Genomic DNA, 16176 nt, shown 5'->3' on the forward strand with positions numbered 1-16176 from the left:
CTTGACCCCAAACCTGTGCCTTTTGGAGGGAATATATTGACGTAACGCCAGCCTACCTTTCCATAACATCAGCGACTCATCAATGCATAGGTCCTTGTATGGCAGAAAGACCCAACCAAATGCTGATGTCAGGCTGGTATGAACATTTCTTATTTTGTATAACGGGTCATTTAGTTTGGCAGTAGCATTGTTGACGAAATGCAGGCATGCAGCAGAACTAGGAAGAGGTCTTGGGGAAAAAAAGGTGGCAAAGAAGGGAATTGCAAACATAGGATCTGTGCTCCAGTATTCTCTTAGGGAGTTCTTCTTTACTATCCCCATGAGAAAGACTGTCACCAGGAAGGTATACATTTCACAAATGATGGTTGTCACCCATTTAGCGAGTTTCCCCATCACTCCTGGCTCTCTTTTCTCCTGTAGCTCCAAGGCATAGCGATTGGTCTCTGCTATGTCTCCCACCAGCTCCTCTGTCAGAAACAACTTGAAGCACTCTGCCTCAGATGGAAATGCCAAGGTGCTTTGCATCCAGACTGGGACTCAACAAAGCCAAACAGCAGGGCCAGGAGGGGTGAAATGGTTGGCGGCCTTCCAGCTACCACAGCTACTCCTGAATTTCCGCATTTGTGAGTTGTCTCCTTTTGAAAGACATTGCTAATGCTACAGCTTAGCTCACTAGCCACATACATAAATAACAACACTGAATGGCTCAGAGAGGGAGTGAGAGGTTACGTGATTGACTGCCGGCACGCGCCATTTGTATCAATAAATCACTATCAGAAAATGTTTTGTTTGGTAATTATTTATGTATTTGCTGTTTTATTCACGTTTTCAAGTACTGTGACAGAACATGCATTCCAAATCTTACATTAGATTGTAAAGAACACATTATGTGTGTAAAATATTTTTCTGAAGTTTGTACTGATTATGATGAGCAAAGCTAATTCCAGCCTTGTGTGGACACATGTTTGTTGACATACAATGTATTTTGGGGTTCACCATCGTCTGTCGGACTAAAGATATTATAACAAAACGAGGCGAGTAAGGGTTCACTCATTTTCCGAGAACTTCCGGAAGTAAATGGTGGGATGTGAACGATGGTAGACGACACACCCCCTTCAACATGCATACTATAAAGAGACCAAACTCATCTTGTCTTCTTTTATTATCTTTGGTTTCTGTGAAAAACAAACAGAAACTACCCATCGTAGGATTACTTTCACTCAATTATTTCGATAAATGTTGATCTCACCCATGATGTGATTAATTATAACTAGTCATTGCTATTAGCTAATTCATATTGTAAGTTTCTGTCAGCTGAGAGTAATAAAAATATGACCGCTTGTGTTATGTCAATCGTTCCTCAGTTGGCGCTAGGACAAATGTGGCCTACATTTTTTCGGTTTGGATGATTGTGTTATGCTATAGATACTTCTGTGAATGTCTGAACATTGCATCCAAAAATAAACTGCTCGCATTCTGGACATAACTTTGTAAGGACTGTGTTTGTGCAAAATGTTCCTGAAAGAACAGTGTGGCCAGCTCAAATGCTGATTGTTGTGTCATTTGAAAATGGACGTTCTAAATAAGCATTCTAATCAAGTGTTCTAATCACACCGGTTTGATTATATGCTACAGGGACCACTGTAGAATGATCACACAAATGTTTTGGTATGTGTGAAAAAGCTAAATAGGCTACACACCTACGCACTGTAAGGTTCTGTATTTATTTTCTTAGTCAACCTTGTGTTCTGTTTCGTTGTGTTCTTGAATGTAGCCCTGTTTCTTTGTGTTCTTGAACATAGCCCTGTCTTTCATTTTTGTTCATTGTTTTCACCTGTGTTAGTTACTCACCTGGTCTCATCAGCTCCTTATTTAGTTCAGTTCATTCTGTTTGTGCCTTTGAGGTATTGTTCGTTTTGACTCTACAAAGCCTTTTCCTAGCTCGTTTGTGAGAACAATTTATAGCCTTCAGTCCTAGTTCTGATTCACCTGCCTGTTTGCCTTCCTGTGTATGACCATTGCCTGCCTGTGACCACAATTCCTGCCTTCTGCGAAGGCAAAATAAACACCTGCTGCGCTCTGTGCGTGAATCTAAACCTTTTTCTCCCTGAGTATTCATTACACGCACATTTCCACAATGACAGAGAAGGAGAAATTCACTTTTTGTGTGTTAAAAACAACTGTTCAGATCACCACTGCCACATAGCTTATTTTTCTTTATCCTATTATTTCTCCTTTTCTTTCCTCTCCTCATTTGCTTTCTTTTCCTTTCTTAAATAAACTTTTTATCTCATCATAGGAGAACAGAGTGAAGTGTCACAGTGTGAGGCCTTTGCTTTGACAGCATGCCAAATGCATATGCAACCATTTAGCCTCCTTGGATTCTTCCACAAAATGTAAAAATAGAAGAGAGAGAGATAATAGTGTGGAATGGGCTTTAGGAAATGGGCCATGGTTTTATTTTTCAGAGTCATGGAAGGTGGAATAAAGCTAAGGCCAGCCAAGCATTGGAAAGCAGTTTGATACGGGTGACTGTGTGTGTTAATACAAATATGTGTGTGTGTTGCGTGTGTGCATACTGTATGTGTGTGTGTGTGTAAGAGTGCATATACACTACCGTTAAAAAGTTTGAGGTCACTTAGAAATGTCTTGTTTTTGAAAGAAAAACACAATTTTTGTCCATTAAATTAACATCAATTTGATCAGAAATACAGTGTAGACATTGTTAATGTTGTAAATCACTATTGTCGCTAGAAATGGACTATGTACATTTATCAGCAACCATCACTCCTGTTACAATGGCACATTGTGTTGACTAGTTCAAATGTATAATTTAAAAAGCTAATTGATCATTAGAAAACACTTTTGAAATTATGTTAGCACAGCTGAAAACTGTTGTTCTCATTAAAGAAGCAATAAAACTGGCCTTCTTTGGACTAGTTGAGTATCTGGAGCATCAGCATTTGTGGGTTCGATTATAGGCTCAAATTGGCTAGAAATAAGGCACTTTCTTCTGAAACTCATCAGTCTATTCTTGTTCTGAGAAATGAAGGCTATTCCATGTGAGAAATTGCAGAGAAACGGAATATCTCGTACACCGCTGTGTACTACTCCCTTCACAGAACAGCGCAAACTGGCGCTAACCAGAATAGAAAGAGGAGTGGGAGGCCCCGGTGCACAACTGAGCAACTGAGTGCTTTGTTTCTGGCCATTTTGAGCCTGTAATCGAACCCACAAATGCTGATGCTACAGATACTCAACTAGTCCAAAGAAGGCCAGGTTTATAGCTTCTTTAATTAGAACAATATCTACATGTAGATATTCCATAAAAAAAATCTGCCCTTTCCAGCTACAACAGTGATTTACAACATTAACCATGCCTACACTGTATTTCTGATCAATTTGATGTTATTTTAATGGACAAAACAATGTGCTTTACTTTCAAAAACAAGGACATTTCTAAGTGACCCCAAACTTTTGAATGGTAGTGTATGTGCACACATGCATCTGTGTATGCACTCCAGCCTGTGTGTGCTTGCCTGAGTCAGGGTCACAGTGTGAGACAGAGGAGGATGGATGGTGTGATTTCTGGGGTGTGGAGGATTGTCCTATTCCTCCCCTCGTTCCCTTGCCTTTGGCCTTCAAAGGGCCTGCTGGAGAGTCCCTGACCTTCTCTCCACACACACACTTTCATCTGCTATAGTATAACTACACATCGCTGTCAGCCTCCCAATGAGACAGAGACACACCTGTATGGACATGTTAGATTTGGTTACATCAAATCCTACAGATCAATGTGTGTATGTGTATGTGTGTGTGTGTGTGTGTGTGGGGGTGGGGGGGGTTGTGTGTATGTGTGTGAGAGAGAGAGAGAGTGTGTGTATGTGTCAGAGAGAGAGATTGTGTGTATGTGTGAGAGAGAGGGGGGAGAGAGACTGTGTGTGTGAGAGAGAGAGAGAGAGGAAGAGGCGGAAAAGGAGACACTAGGTTAATATGAATGTGTTTGTTTGTGGATGAGTATGTACATTTGTATGAATAGTGTATACTGTATCTGCAAGCATGTCCATTAGTATTAGGATCTGAGACATAGTGAATGGCCATGTCCGAATAGTTGTACTAGCATTCTAAATAGTAGGTATTTGGGGTATGCAAATGTTATAGTATGTGACTGGAAATTGAGTATGCTTTAAATGCCAGGATGTCATTACAATTTTGGCATCCAGTAAAATTCACACTATTGAGGAAGAGAAGTGTCTCTACCTAAATGAACAAATGGCGGGATTCAACACAACGCATTAGATGAAGCCTTCGCAATATGGATGAGCCTATTATATTGATATTTGCTTGTACTACATACATTTTTAACTAAACAGTGCAATACAAAATGTTTAAAAAAAAATGTACCCCCTTTTTCTCCCTGATTTCGTGATATCCAATTGCTATCCAACTACGATCTTGTCTCATCGATGCAACGCCCCAACGGGCTCGGGAGAGGCTAAGGTCGAGTCATGCGTCCTCCAAAATATGACCTGCCAAACCACACTTCTTAACACCCACCCGCACCAATGTGTTGGAGGAAACACCGCTCAACTGATGACCGAAGTCAGCCTGCAAGGAGGCGCTAGAGTGCAATGAGCCATATAAAGCCCCCCAGGCCAAACCATCCCCTGGGCCAATTGTGCGCCGCCCTATGGGACTCCTGGTCACGCCCGGTTGTGACGCAGCCTGGGATCAAACATGGGTCTGTAGTGACACCTTAAGCACTGCAATGTAGCGCCACTCGGGAGGCTAAATAGTGCATTCTGATTAGTGTTTAGTACGATTAGTTCACAGTGTGTAGTTTAAGTAAGTAATAGGCAAGCCAGATTTTGGACACGGCCTTAGTCCATACTAGTCTCTCCACAGAATACAGTATACAGTATTTACCCCCATAGTTTCACTGCCAAAAACACTTCAAAGCAGACATAAACAAAGGGGGTGTACTTATTATTTTTAGGCATTGAGTGTGTGTGTGTGTGCATGTCAGCATGAGGACAGAAAAATAGAGCATAAGCCTTGTGCGCACACACAGTCAAAGTAATGCGATTGACACTGCTATTTGCTATTACCTTAAGTGGAGGTATGCAACATTATCTACTACCATTAAACTAGAACAAAAACTACTTGTGGTCAGGTGATTGTGTTTCACGAGAGTGCTTTAGAGTAGAAGTGGCCATCTTGACTCGGTGGTAATTGTGTGGTTGAAAATGCTTGGACCAAATTGGCCTTGTTCAGGAGCACTGGCAGTCCGTAAATACTGTGGTTCTTAGCCGTGGCCATGGACTCTACAAGGTGTCGAAAGCGTTCCACAGGGATATTGGCCCATGTTGACTCAAATGCTTTCTACAGTGGCTGGAGGTCCTTTGGGTGGTGGACCATTCTTGATACACACGGGAAACTGATGAGCATGAAAAATCCAGCAGCGTTGCAGTTCTTGACACTTACATTTTTTGTCTTGCCCATTCGCCCTCTGAATGGCAGAACATACACAATCCATGTCTCAATTGTCTTTAACCTGTCTCATCCCCTTCATCAACACTGATTGAAATGGATTTAACAAGTGGTATTAATCCAAGCTTTCACTTGGAATCACCTGGTCAGTCTATGTCATGGAAAGAGCAGGTGTTCTTAATGTTTTGTACACTCAGTGCATGTAATGTATTGCCATAAAACATATGCAAATAAAGCTAGCTGAACAGTTCATGGAGGGTTCTAAGAACAACCCTTAAAATATAAAAAGGTTCTTGAAGGAACCCTTCATAGAAGGTTCTAGGTAGAACCTTCTGCAAAGGGTTCTACCTAGCACCAAAAAAGGTTCCCCAATTGGGACTAATTGAAAAACCTTACGGTTCTACTAAGTACCTTTTTTTCTAAGAGTGTATGGTTGTATTTAATGGAAATCCTGACATCCAGCTACTCACTGTCTTGTACTTGACAATGTACTCCACGATGGGCATGCCCCCGTCGTCTTGCTTGACAAGGCCCAGCCGGTAGGTCTTTCCCATCCCTCTCTGGCCATGCACTGCCGGAGGGCTGGGCTCACGTATGGGTAAAGTCTGGAAGGACTCCGTGTGACTGAACTCCCCCTGGCCCTTCCCATTGACTGCAGCCACTCGCACTTCGTAGGTGGTGTTGGGCTCTAGGCCTGTCAGCAGTACTATAGCTGTAGGAGGAGAACCAGGGAGAGCGTTAGTTACCACATAATCATGTTGTTAGCTTGTTCACAGACAGACAGAGAGTTAGAGCGAGAGAGATAGAGACAGACAGAGAGACAGACATACAGTCAGACAGACAGAGGTAGAGAGAAGATAAAAGACAGAATAAGAGATAGATTCAAAGAGAAAAATAGAGAAATACAAAGAAACGTAGAAAGTCAGAGGGATACAGACAGACACAGATTTTTTGACAAGTGGAGTGAAACCTCTCACGCTGTGTGTGTATGTATGTGAGAGACGCCTACCACCTCCCACTCGTCTCTGTTGAATCCCACTAATCCACCCCAGCTCCTCTTTGTTCCACCTGGTAAACAAGCTGGCTTAACACGCTAACAGCATCGGTTAACAGTGCCACAAACACCACTATCAGTCAAAGGGGGGACCGCAGCATACGGTAAAACTAATGCTAGTGCCACAAATCCCCTGTTCCCACCAGGTCCACTCTCTTGTCAATACAGGGGGTGGGACGTACCATAGTGGAGTGCCATAGGGGGATCTGTGTACCTAGCTGTGTTGGGTGAGTATTCCACTGCAGCTGAGCTAACCAGCATTCTTCCTCCCTGCCTCCTTCCATTCATGGCCAGAGAGATAGTATAGAAGGTACAGCTGTAAGGGCTCAATGCCAATATGTGGGAGTGCTGTTTGTGTGGAAACAGTATGAAAACAGTAGTACTCCATTGTTGATTCTCTGGGATCAGTAGATAGTAAAGCTTCAGCATCAATGTTCGGAGTAGGACAACATGTCATTGGAACTCTTAAACTCTACCGAAATACTATGTGACAACTTCACAGTGTGCAGTCAAATGATAAGCATCTGTCAATAACATCTTGAACATTTTCAAATTTAATGATGTCCTCAAAAAAACGGTATCGACATCGACCCTACAAAATCCATATTGGTTGTTCTCTAACAAAGTCATTAGATCATACAACCACTCCTAAAATAGCAATATATTAATTAGTAGAGCTTAATAACATTTTCCCAGCAGTCAGCTCAAAATCATAGATTTCTTTGTAAATTCTACAATAAAGTAATTTACATAAGTTCATCATGCGGAAATTACAAAAGGACATTCATGCCGAGTTAGGTATCCAAGATGGAGTAGCAGTGCAGACGTGGTTTGTCGTCCTCTCGTGTACTTTTTATTTTTCGTCTTTTTTTGTATATATTTCAATTTATTTTCAATCTCTTTTCCATTTTTTTATTAAATATACCTTCCGGTAGCCCAATGTGACACGGATCCGCTATTTTTTAGACCTTATAGCCAAGAACCTCCATCAGAAGCTTGCCAGCTAATTAGCTACTAGCTATTTAGCCATTTTTTTTAGCCTGGATAATACTTGCCAGGATCTTTTTCTCCACTACAATGCCGGATTCCTGCCGTAAACCCTGGACAATTACTCCTGATCATCACAGCTAGCTAGCTGCCACCGAGTGACCCAGCCCCGAGCCAGGCCCACCTCCCGGCCAACTCTGTGATCACCCGGCTACTCAGCCAATGCCTTCCGGACTCTACCCCAACATGGCTAGAATCCACCACTCCGCCGGATCCTTGCCGTAAGCTCTGGACCTGTGCATCGGATCATCGCTGCTACCGAGTGGCTATAGTGGCTAATGCCCCTGCCCCGAAGCTAGCACCAGTTAGCCGTGAGCCAGGCGCATCTCCTGGCTAGCAAACAAAATTACTACAACGACAATTACCTCTTTCGCCATCTGGTCTGGACCCTTTGTCGACACGGCGCCCAGCCGTACCACCACGACTGGTTTGCCGACTTAACTCCATCCGCTGTGCCCTCAATCGGCCTTCCCCGGATGTCGGAGCAGACGCATCTACGTACCCCGGCCTGCTAACTTTAAACGCCGTGTCTCCCGTGTGCTAGCGTAGTAACGACTACTCCGCGGCTTCCCTGTTCCATCTATTGCTGTTCACTGGACGTTATGATCACTTGGCTACATAGCTGATGCCTGCTGGACTGTTCATTAATCACGGTACTCCATTTAGTTTATCTGTCGGCTCCAACTCAGGCCCTGTGTGTAGTTAACCGACCCTCTCTGCCCATTCATCGCCATTTTACCTGTTGCTATTGTCTTAGCGGAATAGCTGTTGTCTTACCCGTTGTTGCCTTAACTAGCTCTCCCAATCAACACCTGTGATTCCTTTATGCCCCACTTTATGTCGCTTTATGTCTCTCTCAAATGTCAATATGCCTTGCACACTGTTGTTTAGGATAGTTATTATTGTCTTAGTTTACTGCGGAGCCCCTAGTCCCACTCAACATGCCTCAAATACCTCCTTTGTCCCACCTCCCACACACATGATGACCTCACCCAGCATGACTAGCCCGTCCAGAGATGCAACCTCTCTTATCATCACTCAGTGCCTGGGTTTACCTCCACTGTACACGCACCCCACCATACCCCTGGCTGTACATTATGCCCTGAATCTATTCTACCATTCCCAGAAATCTGCTCCTTTTATTCTCTGTCCCCAACGCACTAGACAACCAGTTTTGGCCTATTTATTGCCTTACCTCCTCACGCCATTTGCACACACTGTATATAGACTTTATTTTTTTCTATTGTGTTATTGACTAAGCTTGTTTATTCCATGTGTAACTCTGTGTTGTTTTTTGAGTCGCACTGCTTTGCTTTATCTTGGCCAGGTTGCAGTTGTAAATGAGAACTTGCTCTCAACTAGCCTACCTGGTTAAATAAAGGTGAAATGAAAAAATAAAATAGGGATTCGCTGAAAATGGGTGAAGGTTGTTGTTTTGCAACTTGCGCTGCTGTAAAAGTGCGCTAAGGATAATGGCTGCTTTGCAATTGAATAATGGGGCATCTAAATGCAAAATGAGCTAATTGCTAACATTTTGGCTCTACCAGGGGTTTGACGAGACCTTTAGTGAGCGCCAGTGGCATTCAGATGAACAAATTATGACAACTCATTATACACAGAGCTGTTTTATAGTGTAAAGTGCATCATTACTATTAAGTCCCTGAAGTGGCTCCAAATAATATTTGCAACTGGTAATTAGTTGATTTGGCTATCTCCGTTAACGTGCTCACCTCGAGACAAGGGAGGTGGTGAAACAGGTGGGGGTGGAACACAAGAACTAACACCATTTAACAATTCATACAATATACTTCACAACCTTGATTTCTTACTCACTGTACATCTCTCTCGAATATCTCCCTCTCCCAAATCTCTCTCTTTCTCTCTAAAATCTTATTTTGTTTTTTTTCTCTCCATCTTCTTCATATTTTCTCTTTCATTCTATCCTCTTTAACTCCGTCTGTCTTTCTTTCTGTTCACATTGCCTGTATATGTCACTTTGTTCTCTCTCTATCCCTCAATGCTTCCATGCTTCTCAGCATTCTCGGCGTTCCATCTCACTATTGTAATAGACTCCAAAATGAGGGATATTAGCGATAAGCCCTTCAGGTTTGTCAGACCTGCTTATCGTCTGAGAATTCGTCCTTCTGAGGTGATCTTTTTTTGAAGTCCTCCACATTACTCACACCCACTCCCCTGAGTGCCTCTAAAATCAATTTTGAGTCGTGGAGCCAGAGTGGAAAGGGAAAGACAGTTGCTTTTCAGACCTGCTGGTTAGCTGACCCCCCCCCCCTCTCCCTACCCCTCTCTCTCTCCCTCCCTTTCACAGGCTTTATGGCCAGAGCGTAGGAGGCCTCCTGATCTTGTGGAGGCTTGCCGCAGAGAGACGGTTAGCAGCGCGAATCAAGTAGCGACGGCTTCCTGTTCACGCTTGTTTGTCTGGTTCACTGGTTTGACATGTTTGTGTGAGGACGGGGACTAAAGTGCGGAAACAAAGGTTCATCAAGGATGAGGAGTCTTAGTCTGGCTTAGGTGAGCAGGACCTTGCAGTGAAAGACTTAACCTTACGGCAGCTTTTTGTAAAGCATGTACAGTGGGGCAAAAAAGTATTTAGTCAGCCACCAATTGTGCAAGTTCTCCCACTTACAAAAGATGAGAGAGGCCTGTAATGTTCATCATAGGTACACTTCAAAACTTCATGACAGACAAAATGAGAGAAAAAAAAATCCAGAAAAACCCATTGTAGGATTTTTTTGGAATTTATTTGCAAATTATGGTGGAAAATAAGTAATTGGTCAATAACAACAGTTTATCTCAATACTTTGTTATATACCCTTTGTTGGCAATGACAGAGGTCAAACGTTTTCTGTAAGTCTTCACAAAGTTTTCACACACTGTTGCTGGTATTTTGGCCCATTCCTCCGTGCAGATCTCCTCTAGAGCAGTGATGTTTTGGGGCTGTTGCTGGGCAACACGGACTTTCAACTCCCTCCAAAGAATTTCTATGGGGTTGAGATCTGGAGACTGGCTAGGCCACTCCAGGACCTTGAAATGCTTCTTACTAAGCCACTCCTTTGTTGCCCGGGTGGTGTGTTTGGGATCATTGTCATGCTGAAAGACCCAACCACGTTTCATCTTCAATGCCCTTGCTTATGGAAGGAGGTTTTCACTCAAAATCTCACATGCCCCCATTCATTCTTTCCTTTACACGGATCAGTCGTCCTGGTCCCTTTGCAGAAAAACAAATGTCCATTTTGATGTAGATGATGATGATGATGAAAATGATGTCCATTTTGATGTAGATGATGATGATGGCAATGAAAATAACAATGATGATGACATAATGACAGCGACAATGATCAGAATAGGGATAATGAAGATCAAAACAGAGGAAATAGGGGAACATGCTCACTCTGGACGCCATGTGACTTGACGTCTCTCCAGTCCTGCGAGCCCACTTCTTTGTAGTTGACCAGGTAGTGGCCAATGGGTACACCGCCATGTGAGTCGGGTTTCATGAATGTCACCGTGGCGATGCGCTGTGACACGGCCGACAAGCGCACCGAGTACGGGTTCGAGGGCACGTCTACAAAAAAGCAGAGAAATAAGTGTCACACTCATAACCGTCCCCCACTGAAACAACACACATCCAAACATCAGTTCCGCTAACCCTTCAGAAACATTACATTGATGTCTCTATTTGTTTGGAAACATAATATCGTTGGTGTGTCGTTATTGGCAAATGAAAAAACTCTCACAAGTGATACAAAGATGTCGCTATGGCAACTCAGCCTTATTGGGTTTTACAATGCAGAATGCTTTGTGTTAACCCACATACAGTGTTCAGGCGTAAAAAAAAAAAAAAAGCCAAGGCCATTATATTTATCAGCGGTTGACTCAATCCCGTTATCACACAAACACTTCCCTTTTATCTGGTGGAGCCACAGGGCTTTGAGCAAATCAAAAGAAACCGTTGCTATCCTACAGAGCCTCTCTTTTATAAGACCAGGAATACATTAAGTAGAGAGAGGCCTTTCAGCATGGTTGTGGGGCTACACACAATCGGGCACACACATGCACACACGTACAAACACCAGCATAAGCACACACACGTACACACTGATATGCAGCCTGCACGCACACTAGTGTAAATGCACGCACGCACGTACACACACACACACACACACACACACACACACACACACACACACACACACACACACACACACACAAGGCCATGTGCGCACACACACACACTCAAAGGGAAACCATCAAACATATGGATAAAAGCAAAGATTGAGCTATGAATGTGTATGTACGAAGCCTGATTCAACAATTGATTCTGAGAACCCAGCACATACCTTCTAAATAAGTCATACACGTTGCAAAAGTTGCATAGTTACAATGTGTATCTAACGACAAGTTATTATTTACACATAAACTGTATTTCTTTCAATCTCTGTTGCTATATGACACAAAGTTAGAGTGGGAAGGGAGACAAATTGAACTATCTTTGCTAACACTGTGGGTATAGGCAGTTCAAGCCATCAGAGTCAATCCTTAACAGTCTTATAATACTGCATTTTTAACTTGGCACAACCCCATGGTATCTTGAGTAATACATCAAAGACCATATTCCGATGCATATCAGAGTAGGAGTACTGATCTGATTTAACCTTTTAAGTCATAATGAATAAGAGGGTGGACCTGATCCTACAGTAGTTCAGTACTCTTACTCTGAAAGGCTTTGTGAATTCAGGCCCAAAACGTCTTAACATCAGGGATAATGCATGACTTTTCAACTATGATCTGCCATTTACTTGCATCAGTAACATTCATAATATCATTCAAGTTACATAAGGAGTTGCATAAGCGGGTTAGTGCTGCGACACGGTTTCCATAGGAATGAACTGATCATGAATCAAGTGTTAGCATTTAGAAGGGGTAGTTGGCTCACAGTCTTCTATCTAGAGTTGTTACACTAGAGTTTCCTCTCTCTTTAATGATCAGACTTTGAAGCCGAATCAAACTGATGGGCGGGAGAGTGTGTATGAAGGACCCATTGCTTCACTTCATGGATCCCCAAACCTCTGTTTTAGTCTTTTGGTTTGTTAATCACAATGTGGCGACACTCCATTCATTGCGATAAAGGGAAAGAGATCTGAATCTTAATTGAGCGAAGACTTGTTCACTTTCCTTTAGTGATTGTGTCTGTGTGTGTGACAGAGAGAGAGTTTGTAAAGGTGTCTCTGTGTGTTTGAAATGTGTATTCCGACATGTGTGTGTCCATGTATGTGAAAAATGCATACCTATATGGGTGTGTGTGTGGAAGAATATCTCTTAAAACTACATCGTAAGTCCTTTTTCTCAGAATTCTACTTCTAAGAGGCCCTGTGTTTGAAGTAATTGAATCTGCACTAAAGTGAATTGGACTGTGTTATTTTATATTAGCCTGTTCTATGCACCATAAATTAGGGGGTACTTTAGTAAATAGAGGAAACTACGTTAAATCAGCGAGCACTATTTGAGATTAGGTTAGGCTAAATAGAGGTTGGGGGGTGGTTGTGGGGGGGTTAGTGGATTTACTGCCATGGAAATGGCAAATAAGTAGGTTATCAACAACAAAACAGAGCGAGAGGGGTGCAAAACAGTTGGAAGACACTATCTGGGCAAGCATAAACGCACACACGTACATACAGTACACACAGCAATGCACGTACACACTGATATGCAGCATACACACAAACACACGAGTATAAATGCGCGCACGCACACACACACACACACACACACACACAAAGGGAAGTTTCAGCTATGAAGGTCTGTGCACAAAACCAGATTCAACAATTGATTCTCAAACCTTCCAAATAAGTTGTACAAGTTGCTAAAGTTGAATAGTTAGAATGTGTATTATCTCAACATAAACCGTACTTAGGCGGTACTTTAGTAAATAGGGGGAGCTACAGTATGTTAAATCAGTGAGAACCATATGAGATTAGGTTAGGCTAAATAGAGGTTGGGGGGTGGTTATGGGATTTACTGCCATGGTAACAGCAAACAAGGAGGTTATCAACAACAAGAGAGAGAGAGAGGGGTGCAAAACAGTTGGAAGATACTATATGAAGTGGCACTTTGTTGCTTTGGTCAGCACTAGATATTTCATTGAAAGATTGGGGCGATATTTGGTCAATCATGCCACATGGATGACACACAGTTGGAACTATTTGATTGATGAATGAACTTTGATATGTTGAGGTGCATGGTTTACCCGATTCCATATGTATGATATCAAAAAAGTCCAATGTGCTATAATGAGGGAGGATTGGTTACTTTATGGAGGCCAGCACTTACCTGCCTGGGCCAAGATGAACTCCTGGTATTTCACTCCGATGTTGTTCCGGGCCGTGCAGTTGTAGCGTCCGAAATCCCTGTCGGACACTGGGGTGACCTAGGGACAAACATTTGAGTGAGCACAGAGACCAGAGCTAAGTCAATACAATGACACTGGCATTACACTGAGTGAAGACTTTGGGTCACACTAGTTTAGCCATTATAAAGAATTGTTTCTTTCATTCAACCCTTATTTTACCAGATAAGTTGGCAATGACCTAGGGAAGAGATGCAGAGGAGAGGAAAGGATGATTTTTATTTCTGAAGTTAGATTGTTACCGGTGGGTGCCCTGTTGCTTCCTATACCCACCTCTAGCAGGGACTTGCCGTCGGTCGTGTGGATGCGTGTGGTGGCAGTGCCCTCGGCTGAGATGGTGAGGCGTTCTCTCCTCCACAGCATGGTGGCGGGCGGGTTGGACTTGACGTCACAGCTGATGTTTACCGGGTTGCCCTCCCACGAGTAAAAGATGGTTTGGTTGGTCTGGAACTTGGGCATGTCTATCCAAGACACAACATGATTGGTCAGTTAGCTTCCAAGTCATGCTTAACCAGGCAAATAAGAAACAGACAGAAAATCTGAGATGAAAAATCCAGAAGATGGGTTGTTGGATGAGTGAAAAGGGTGTCTCGTGAATGCCTCAATACACTCTCGCTAAAGTTAAAAGGAAGCTTAAACTTAATTGAGACACCTCATGCTGGGCGAGAGATCTCCATTACGATACTCTTTCCGAGTGTGTGTGTGTGTCGTTGTGTGTGTGTGTGTGTGTGTGTGTATGAATCTGGGGTGACGAGCTGGATGGGCTCTAATGAACAATCCCCTCACTGCATTGGGGGGCCGCTTGCCATCACTGCTCGATGCTGCATTCATCCAGTAGTCAGTAGAGTGGCATTATGGTCTGTTTTATGCTTGCTCGCAGTATTCCATTAGGGAGATTGATGCTTGGCGCTTTGTCACAAAGGAGGATGTGCCTCTACCTCCTCTCGTCCCGCCACAGACTAAATAAATGAGCTAATTAGCTCTGCGGTGACAGTTGGCTTGGCTCCCGCCGCTGCTACGCTCAGTAACACACCTCTTGGGCCCATTTTGTCCATCTACTTTCTGACTGTCATGTGTTGAGGGAGGGCTTGATGGGTCACTGCTCTGAGGGTGTGGCACTGCCAAGGGTGGCATGGGAAAAGTGAGTGCAGTGTCGTCATGCATGCTCACCTCAAAGGGTGCCACTTATAGCAAGTTTGTTAGAAAAGACAGACACCTGGGTCTATATAGTTGCTTATTACAATTGCATCTCTACTTGAGGTGCAGTTATTACATGTGTGTTTCATGCCATTAGCCTTTCACGCAAGTTCCAAATATCTCAAATGGTCGCTCCAACATGAGTTTTTTATGCGTGTGATGTCAGAATCCACTCACTGTTCCAAAATGTGGTTGTTATGCAACAAGACAATTAACCTACAGTGCCTTGCGAAAGTATTCGGCCCCCTTGAACTTTGCAACCTTTTGCCACATTTCAGGCTTCAAACATAAAGATATAAAACTGTATTTTTTTGTGAAGAATCAACAACAAGTGGGACACAATCATGAAGTGGAACGACATTTATTGGATATTTCAAACTTTTTTAACAAATCAAAAACTGAAAAATTGGGTGTGCAAAATTATTCAGCCCCCTTAAGTTAATACTTTGTAGCGCCACCTTTTGCTGCGATTACAGCTGTAAGTCGCTTGGGGTATGTCACTATCAGTTTTGCACATCGAGAGACTGGATTTTTTCCCATTCCTCCTTGCAAAACAGCTCGAGCTCAGTGAGGTTGGATGGAGAGCATTTGTGAACAGCAGTTTTCAGTTCTTTCCACAGATTCTCGATTGGATTCAGGTCTGGACTTTGACTTGGCCATTCTAACACCTGGATATGTTTATTTTTGAACCATTCCATTGTAGATTTTGCTTTATGTTTTGGATCATTGTCTTGTTGGAAGACAAATCTCCGTCCCAGTCTCAGGTCTTTTGCAGACTCCATCAGGTTTTCTTCCAGAATGGTCCTGTATTTGGCTCCATCCATCTTCCCATCAATTTTAACCATCTTCCCTGTCCCTGCTGAAGAAAAGCAGGCCCAAACCATGATGCTGCCACCACCATGTTTGACAGTGGGGATGGTGTGTTCACGGTGATGAGCTGTGTTGCTTTTACGCCAAACATAAT

At 43.0% G+C, this 16176-nt stretch overlaps 1 protein-coding gene across 2 annotated transcripts in view; it reads right to left on the reverse strand.

Annotated features, from left to right (window-relative positions):
• Positions 1-16176, reverse strand: part of LOC139373292 (neural cell adhesion molecule 2-like) — a 424626-nt gene that overhangs the window by 51380 nt on the left and 357070 nt on the right. For both annotated transcript variants that reach the window (XM_071113646.1, XM_071113645.1), the window contains exons 10-13: positions 14289-14476; positions 13940-14036; positions 11001-11174; positions 5961-6202 (exon numbers count right to left, since the gene is read on the reverse strand). In XM_071113646.1, the coding sequence (XP_070969747.1) occupies positions 5961-6202; positions 11001-11174; positions 13940-14036; positions 14289-14476 (701 nt within the window). The remainder of the gene's footprint in view (positions 1-5960; positions 6203-11000; positions 11175-13939; positions 14037-14288; positions 14477-16176) is intronic.

Source organism: Oncorhynchus clarkii, chromosome 18, assembly GCF_045791955.1.
Source record: "Oncorhynchus clarkii lewisi isolate Uvic-CL-2024 chromosome 18, UVic_Ocla_1.0, whole genome shotgun sequence".
Classification (NCBI taxonomy): Eukaryota; Metazoa; Chordata; class Actinopteri; order Salmoniformes; family Salmonidae; genus Oncorhynchus; species Oncorhynchus clarkii.